Source organism: Sparus aurata, chromosome 7 (genome assembly GCF_900880675.1).
Source record: "Sparus aurata chromosome 7, fSpaAur1.1, whole genome shotgun sequence".
Classification (NCBI taxonomy): domain Eukaryota; kingdom Metazoa; phylum Chordata; class Actinopteri; order Spariformes; family Sparidae; genus Sparus; species Sparus aurata.
This window is the reverse complement of record NC_044193.1, coordinates 3,208,411-3,217,690: the sequence shown is the minus strand read 5'-3', so window position 1 is coordinate 3,217,690 and position 9,280 is coordinate 3,208,411. Positions and strand designations below refer to the sequence as shown.

Below are 9,280 nucleotides of genomic sequence, written 5' to 3'. Positions count from 1 at the left end.
TCCCCCTGCTGGAAAAGATCCAACACTACCTGCTTTTTCATCCCCCCACACAGACATTATGCTTCTGTTTGTAAGCACATTAACAACAGGCCGTGTTATTTTTAATCCCTCTAATGGTTCTGCCAAAAAGATACTGGGAAAATGGTCAAAACACAAACAGGAAAAACACTCACAGAAAGAGTCACGACGATGAGTCAGGGGGGCTGCAGCGTGTTCAGCAGCCAGGGACAGTGGCCTAGTTGGCAAAAGTCTGCCGTCAACACCACATGGCTCAGTGTGTGTCCGCGTGGAAAAACAAATGTAGAAAGAAACAAAGAAAAGACAGCGGAAGAAAGGAATGTGGAGGTGGGATGTGACAGAAGTAGGGAGGGAAAGACGAGGAGGTGGAGGAGGACGCGTCGGTGTGATGGAGCAGAGGCGAAGGTGATCGTGATGCGCTTCAGCTGCAAATATCTGCAAATATCTACTCACACGGCGGCCATTTTCCTCTGACATCAGGGCAGGAAGCTGCAACGTGCAAGTTGTACAAACACACGGAATCTGACAAACGTTAAGACGATGGAAAGTGAAAATCTGGGCCATGTTTTAAGGTAGATTAACTTATCTGATATCCCAATTAGCTGACGTTAGCATTTAACTACCTTAGCTAACTTCCCGGCTTTAATACGTGCACAGAAATGTTTTTACACCCTCCCTGTTGTATTTTGTCACATTATCAATCTGTCATGTTAGCCAGTTGCTGTGTCTCAGTTCAGGGTCTGCATCCTCTGAAGGACTCGGCCTTTGTGGTCTTTGAAGGCGAGTCCTTCAGAGAGACCTTGTTAACCTCCTCAGCCGTTGTTAAATGTGACGGTCTAGCCTTTGGAGCATTTCCTGCTTGTGTCACCAGATGTTTTACCCTTACGTCACGATTTCTGCCACCCAGGCCCGCGAAAGTGACGAACTACGCCACGTGATGTCACCATTTTCTCTCTTTCTTTCCTCTTTTTCATGCGCACCCAAGAATCTTGGGACCACGAAGGATTATAGCGATGCATCCTCCAAAAACAGGGAGAAGAAGGAGCATCTGGAGGAGCCTTTGGATTGGTTGGCGTTGTGACGTAATTAGCCTTCAAATGCTCCTCGGAAGGATGCAGACCCTGAATTGTGACACAGCGAGAGAGTGGCTGAACGCTTACGTGAAATATGGCGTGATGTCCCTCCAACTTTTAGCTTCTCTGTTGTCTTTTCAGTAGTTGCTCAATCGGAAAGCAGTGAAATTATAACAATTTAGTCACATTCCCTTTGTTTTTACCATCGCTAACCTGGAACCGTAGCCTGCAACATCTGAGTTTTCAAATGTAAAAGGATGTAAAAGGGTCTTTAGTCTATAAAGTTCTGCAGAAATGAGTCCTAAATCACAGACATCAGTTAGCATTTAGCACTTCTGCATCCCTCATCTCAAAGTCAGGGGCTACTTTCACTGAGCTTTTGGTTAAATGCCTCCAAAAATCAACTATAAAAGCAAAAGATGGATGCTCAAGTGACTCCAGAGGTTGTCAGGGACACAGACACTCATCTCCTGACTAATCTGTCTTTAGAGGAGTTCGCTGGTTTGTCAGAGCTGCTAGACTGATCATTTTATAGTAAAGTGCAGTATGAAGCTCAGTGGTGGTGACGAGTAGCTCACAGGACAGAGATGTAGTGTGTTTACAGCCTAACATTAACTTTTTATTGCTGCCATTTGCGTTTACGCTTCGAAAATCAGGAGCTGTTTATCCGTGAAGGTTGCACATTGCACTTATTTTCTGCCACAATTCAACATTCCCGTGGCCTTTGTTGTAGATGGAACCAGGGTAAATGCTAGTGTGGAGCCAGAATGGACAAAATTTTAGGCCGAACATGAACTTTTCCTTAAAAAAGACATTGTGTGTGATGGATGAAAAGTTAAGGAATCCTTTCTTCAGTTTCCAGTCATGTATGTGACAACAGGAGAGAGGAACTAATCCGCACAGATTCATCTACCGCTTTAGTTTCCTGTTGCATTATGACAGAACTATTTATGGCATTTGGCAACTTCCCCTCTAGACAGCAAAACTGGTAGATCACAGCAGTTCATAGAGCTCCGGCTCAGTTATGAGGAGGCACGGTGTGGAGGAACAGCGGTGTGATTATCATTCTGGGGTTTAGAAACAAGAAGTTTTAACAGTTTTGCATTTTAACAGGGTGCTTAGAGACTGAGAGGTTGTAAAGGTGGAGTCAGCAGATGCACAGAAAGGCCCCAGTAAAGCAGGTGATAATACAACTTTGTCTCGTAAATCACATTCCTGACATGGACTTTGAGCCGCCGGGACGTGTTGTCGTCTGACGGAGGAGAACGATGACGGAGCACCTGCTGAAAATCCTGGTCGTCGGTGATGGAAACGTCGGCAAATCCTCCTTTGTGCATCGCTACGTCAACGGACACTTCAACCAGACGTACAAGATGACAGTCGGAGGTACGGCCGCTGCAGTTTATCAGTTTGGATTGTGTGTGTGAATATTTTAGTACAGCTGAAAGTTTTGTTCCTCCACAGCGTCACCAGTCGTCTGAACACATTTTAAATCTCCTCACACAAAACTGAAAGAAGTTATGTGATTAACTCTTACACAGCAGCAGCTTCATTTCCTGTTTCTACTTTTTTTAAAAACATTTCTGGTGGTTTTGTGTCTCAGACTGTTGTCATGTTGTAAAACAACACTGTGACGATCAGAATCTTTGTGTCAGAAGTTCTGTCTGTCCAATGAACTCAAACCGGACTAAAGTCACAGCCCAGCTGGAAACTTCTGGTACCAGAACACTGTTAGAGTTCAAACCACACGTGTGCAGATTTATTTAGAAATATTGGCTCTATCTTCCTCTTCCTCTTGCTCTCATCCGTCCTGCTCTTCCTCTTCTCGCTCTCACTCTTCCTCCTCCTCATCTTGCTCTCACTCTTCCTCCTCCTCCTCTCACTCTTTCTCTTCTTCTTGCTCTCACTCTTCCGCCTCCTTCCTCCTGCTCTTCCTCCTCTTCCTCTTCTTGCTCCCACTCTTCTTCCTCTTCCTCTCACTCTTCCTCTTCTTGCTCTCACTCTTCTTCCTCTTCCTCTTGCTCTCACTTTTTCTCCTCCTCCTCTTCTTGCTCTCACTCTTCCTCTTCTTCTCGCTCTCACTCTTCCCCTCCCTCATCCTCATCTTGCTCTCACTCTTCCTCCTCCTCCTCTCACTCGTTCTCTTCTTCCTCTTGTTCTCACTCTTCCTCTCACTCTTCCTCTCCCTCATCCTCATCTTGCTCTCACTCTTCCTCTTCTTCCTCCTCCTCTCACTCTTTCTCTTCTTCCTCTTGTTCTCACTCTTCCTCTCACTTTTCTGCCTCCTTCCTCCTGCTCTTCCTCCTCCTCTCACTCTTTCTCTTCTTCCTCTTGTTCTCACTCTTGCTCTCACTCCTCCTCCTCTTCTTGCTCTCACTCTTCCTCTTCTTCTTACTCTTCCTCTCCCTCATCCTCATCTTGCTCTCACTCTTCCTCCTCCTCCTCTCACTCTTTCTCTTCTTCCTCTTGTTCTCACTCTTCCTCCTGCTCTTCCTCCTCTTCCTCTTCTTGCTCTCACTCTCACTCTTCCTCCTCTTCCCCTTGCTTTGACTCTTTCTCCTCCTCTTCTCGCTCTCACTCTTCCTCCTCCTCCTCTCGCTCTTTCTCTTCTTCCTCTTGATCTCACTCTTCCTCCTCTCACTCTCACTCTTCCTCCTCTTCCTCTTGCTTTGACTCTTCCTCCTCCTCTTGCTCTCACTCTTCCTCCTCTCACTCTCACTCTTCCTCCTCTCACTCTCACTCTTCCTCCTCTTCCTCTTGCTTTGACTCTTTCTCCTCCTCTTCTCGCTCTCACTCTTCCTCCTCCTCCTCTCGCTCTTTCTCTTCCTCCTCTTGCTCTCACTCTTCTTCCTCTCACTCTCACTCTTCCTCCTCCTCCTCTCACTCTTTCTCTTCTTCCTCTTGCTCTCACTCTCACTCTTCCTCCTCTTCCTCTTGCTTTGACTCTTCCTCCTCCTCGTCATCTTGCTTTCTCTTCTTCCTCTTGTTCTCACTCTTCCTCTTCCTCTTCCTCCTCTCACTCTCACTCTTCCTCCTCTTCTTGCTCTCACTCTTGTTGTGTTCTATGTGTTTGCATATTATTCCTCGCCACTGTGATACGTTTTGCAAATTAAAGCATGTATTACACAGAGAACATATAATATTACATTCAATTAATACATTAAACATTAACTTTAATATTCATAGTTCATGGGAAACAGATAGTTTCACGTTCAAACCTTTTATATTTAGGAATGAAAGTGAAAAGAGTTTTGTGGGTAAAATCTAACAGCTGAACTTGTCCCTGTGTTGAGCTTTCCACAGATTTCTGTCCTCACTACTGTTTTCAGCTCTCTCACTTCTCCCTTATTGACCTCAGTTCCCCTTTTTCAATTCCTCTTTCTCTATCTCTTAAATTTCTGCGTCTCTCTAGTGGAGTTTTCGGTGAAGATGCTGCAGTGGTCAGATAAAGAAAAAGTGCGACTGCAGCTGTGGGACATCGCAGGTACGAACACGTTTGACAGCAGGCGAGCAGATAGAGGGTCTCCATGCTCAGATGGATGGACGACGTTGTGAACTTGTCCCTTCTTCCAGGTCAGGAGCGTTTCATTTCCATGACCAGGATCTACTATAAAGGCGCGATGGGCTGCGTCGTGATGTTTGACGTCACCAGCTCATCCAGTTTCCGCAGCTGTCGCCACTGGAAACAGGACCTGGACAACAAAGCCATGCTGCCCAACGGAGAGTCCATCCCCTGCATCCTGCTGGCCAACAAGGTGATTCAGTGCAATTACTGCGACTAATGAATCATTTATCTCGACGGCCTTCTGGCTCAGTATTAATAAATGTAGCAGTGTACTGCTGCCTGATGTATTAACACTTCAGCCTCAGCTGCTCAGCGTGGTTTTAAAAGTCACTGTGTTTCTATGAATGCTTTAAAAACGACCATGTTGAAAGTCGAACATTTTACAAAGAACTTTTTGTGATTGTTCTGCAGAGGAATGTTTTATGTTTATCAGGAAAACTAAACGTTACTGAGGGTAAAAGAGCGAAAGACATTTCAAATGATTTACAGATGAATAGATAAATGACTAGAGGTCCAGATGTGCATGGAAAGATCACAATCTATAACTCAAATTAATGCACAATCGAACAAAGTTAAAGCTGTGGTTGGTCAGACTGAAGAAACCAGGGAGAGCAAACTACATTTTTGAAAACATCCGATCAAAAGAATCTCATCCTCGCCCATCAGGCCTTCCTGCAGAGCCACACAACACATGGAAGCTAATTTGCAGCTAATTTGCTACGTTGCACAAGCTCTCATAGCTTTTCTACTCCAATGAATAAATAAATAAATAAATAAATAAATAACCAATGCTGTTAAGTGCTTCAATCGTAAATGCAGGTCAGAGAGACGTTCTGTACGAACCTCAGTCCGTACAGCACATTGATGTCATTGCTAACCACATCCAACCACGTCCTCTCTCATTCACATGTAAGAGAACACATCACATTATCATAATGAATGGAAACGACGAACACGCCTATTGTTAGAACCGGCTGCTGCTGAAGGATAGCGTGTTAGCATCGGGATGTTTCAGATGAACCTTCTCTGTCATTCTTCTTGAAGCTAGTTGGCTAATAGCTTTAGCAATACAAAACATAATGTGGGAGACTTCAGCAGGTTTTTATTGGGTGAGACCTGTTTGATATCTGTCCTGTAACACATCTGAGTCTTTATTAACCAAAACAAAACTCTGTCTGTCTCTCTCTCACTGTCCGTCTGTCTCTCTGCAGTGTGATCTACCTCAGCGGGTCGTCTCAGCAGACAGCATCGACAGGTTCAGTGAGGCCAACGGCTTCATCGCCTGGATGGAGATTTCAGTTAAAGACAACAAGAATATCGGAGAGGCGATGAGGTAACTGGAGGACACTGGAGGAGGAGGTCAGCTGGTCTAACAGTACATGTAAAGGTGATAGGAAGTTATTAGTATATTTAACCTCTGACACTGAGACAAACGACGGACAAGTGACGACAAGGAACTTCAGATTTTGTTGGTTCTTGCGCTCCCTTTTGACAAAAGGGGTTCAACACAGCGCTGCTGTTGTAGATCTTTGCTAGGGTCTTTGTTTAGGAAGCGAGCGACAGAGAGACCTGCAGGATGGATCGCTATGAGGTATTTATGTGTGATATATGTGATCGGACCTGAGCACAGACATTAAAGGGATATTCAGGTGTAAGTTTAATCCATGGTCTAAATCACAGTGAAACTGTGTTAGACTCCCTCTCGAGAGATCAAGTTAGCAGACCGCTAATTTACGGAGTTTTATCAACCTCAGAAACGACCACACAACAACAATACACTGCAGTAAATGGATCCAAATATAAACCGCCACCAAAAAGCCACAAATAATGCTCAGAACAGCACCAAACTTCAGCAACAGTACAAATAGGGTCTCAGCACATAGTCCGGGGCATCTAACCTCCGTTAGCTTAGCTGGATTTCTACTCAAAAGCTAAAAACAGATTTCAACTCTCCTCCATCAGCTTCCGGGTCAGGGAAGTCCCGACGTGACGATTACCGAGTGCGGTTAGAAATGCTCAATTCCGTTCTTTTCCCTGTCCGCTCTCGATAATAACTGTTATAAACTGGCAGGTAAGACACATATGAACTTTGATTGCTTTTCCATGGAGTCATAATCATACATTTTCATCCATGAGCCGCGGAACTCTACTGCACTCGGTAATCGACTCGTCGGGACTTCCCGTCAACAGGAAGCTGCTGCAGAAGAGTGGTAAGTTTAGTCAGCTTTTCAGTAGAAATCCAGCTAAGCTAGCGGAGGTTAGATGCCCCGGACTATGTGCTGAGACCCTATTTGTACTGTTGCTGAAGTTTGGTGCTGTTCTGAGCATTATTTGTGGCTTTTTGGTGGCGGTTTATATTTGGATCCATTTACTGCAGTGTATTGTTGTCGTGCGGTCGTTTCTGAGGTTGATAAAACTCCGTAAATTAGCCGTCTGCTAACTTGATCTCTCAAGAGGGAGTCTAACACAGTTTCACGGTGTGTTAGACCATGGATTAAACTTATACCGGAATATCCCTTTAATAATAACCATATAAAAACTGCAGTCTTTTCTCTGATGGTCTCGTTTGCTCATTTATAATCATCAGAGGAATCAGAGACTGTTCATAAACCCTTAAACATTTCTCACAGTCACTTTTAAAAGAACAGTTCACCCAAAATGAAAATCCAGCCTTCGTCTGCCTCGTGTTGATAGAAAGGTTTGTAGTCCACAAAACTTTACTGGAGCTTCACAGCAAACTAGAGTTGCAGCTTTCTGCTGAATAACTGAAGTAGCTAAAGACGTTTTATTAATAAAATCTAAAATGGCTCCATGCAGATCGTCTGGTGTTACCCTTTTTAATTTGCATGTAAGTAAAGGCCTCTGCAGACTTGGATTATGCTGGACGAGCTGTGTGGAGCCATTGAATTTAATTATTTGATTAATTACGACTATGAAACTTTACCCGACTCTTCTATCAGCATGGGGCCGACTATACGATGGCTGAATCTTCCCCTTTTGACTGAGCTTTTCATTTAAGAGCCCGAATAAATCGATTGTTAAATAAAATATCTATTTCCATTCATTCACATTACTTTCCGTTGTGTGTCAGGAGGCTGGTGGAGAACATTTTGTCGGTTCAGTCGAGTCTGGAGCCGCTTCAACCCGGACCTGAAGACAGCATTTGTCAACTGGACTCAGAGTGCAACAGCAACAGAGGAGAGGGCTGCTGCTGAATCACCGTCTGCCACCTCCGCTAACTCAACCATCATCAACACGCAGCACAGCAGAAGATCTCATGGTGCTGTCCGACTGACCGACTGACTAACTGGTGACGTAGAGAGGCGGACAGTGATAACAAGGAGGACAGAGAGAGAGAGAGAGAGGCATGAATAGAAGCAGAAGGAGCAGAGGGAAGGTGTGTGCATGCTTATTTAATGGACGGCCTCTCGGTGTGAGAACGTGGTGTGCAGTGTGCTCGGCACCGCCGCCAAGCCACCTCCTCCGGCAGGCTGAGTCAGTCGGACACATGGCGTCCGCGTGCTAGCGAGGTGCGAGCGTATATGCCAGTTAGACAAATGGTGTGTGGGTGCTGCTGTGTGTGTTTCATGTGCATTTCTGTGTGTCGGATGAAGGCACATGATTGTGCATGTGCCTGGAGACGTCAGGAGCTCGCACACTTCCTGTCAGCGCTCTGCCTCTGGTTTGTCAACATGAATTCACTCTTTTTAAGTCTTTATTATACACAGAAACACATCAATTAGCACCGATTATCATTTAAAGGGACAGTGTGTAATATATCAAGTATTTAGCACCATCTAGCTGTGAGGTTCTACACTGCAACACTCCTTTGCTCACCCCTCCCGTTCTGAAGACGTTGGAGACGTTCCGGAAGCTACGGTGGCCCTGACGGACAAGAAACTCATTTTTCAAAATATGGACTCTTTCCCAACAGCGTTGAGTATTTCTACTGATTCAAGTAATGAGGTAAAGATGTAGTTAGATATTAAGGCTATAAAACTAGAGGTTCCATCTCAGTTCTGCAGTCAAACTAGCTCTGAGCGAAAACGCATTTCGCCGTACTACGTAGTACCACGTAGTGCTTTGTGTCCCTCTCGGCAGTCCATAGTTTTTTAAAAACGGAAAGACATGGCGGCCTCCATAGAGCTTTCCCGTGCTGTGTATATTCAGATTCGCTCAGGAGGATAAGTCAGATTGTTGGCAGAGGTACTTGTACACCAATGAGGACTTACTTATGAAGGAAGATGTTGATTTGAGTTAATAAATGACTTTAATCGTTACACACTGTCCCTTTAAATGAAAAACAAAGTAGTCAGTCAGACCGATATGATGTAGAGTAAGCGTTATTAAAAGTAATGAGTCTCGTAGTCCGCAAAACATTTCTGGAGCTACGTAGCAGAACAGTGTTGCAGCGTTCTGCTAGTCAGTGAACAGCGGTACTTACTTTATGTACCTTTTATGTAACTTCTACTCCACTACACCCGAGAGATTGCTTTTCAGATTACAGTTTTCTATTCCCTTCCTGTCCGGTGAAAGTATTTAGATATTTTAGTTTGAATTGTTCCTGTATGTGTCGAGCAAACAATCCTTCCTCCTTACACTAAATAAAATATATTAAAACCTC

At 44.6% G+C, this 9,280-nt stretch overlaps 1 protein-coding gene across 1 annotated transcript; it reads left to right on the top strand.

The window, feature by feature from the left end:
- The first annotated feature begins 2,073 nt into the window (after window positions 1–2,073).
- LOC115584433 (ras-related protein Rab-7L1-like) lies at window positions 2,074–9,280 on the top strand. Its single transcript, XM_030421850.1, has 5 exons — window positions 2,074–2,477; window positions 4,504–4,575; window positions 4,665–4,846; window positions 5,868–5,989; window positions 7,748–9,280. The coding sequence occupies exons 1-5, from the start codon at window positions 2,360–2,362 to the stop codon at window positions 7,869–7,871; spliced, it is 618 nt and encodes a 205-aa protein (XP_030277710.1). The 5' UTR covers window positions 2,074–2,359; the 3' UTR covers window positions 7,872–9,280.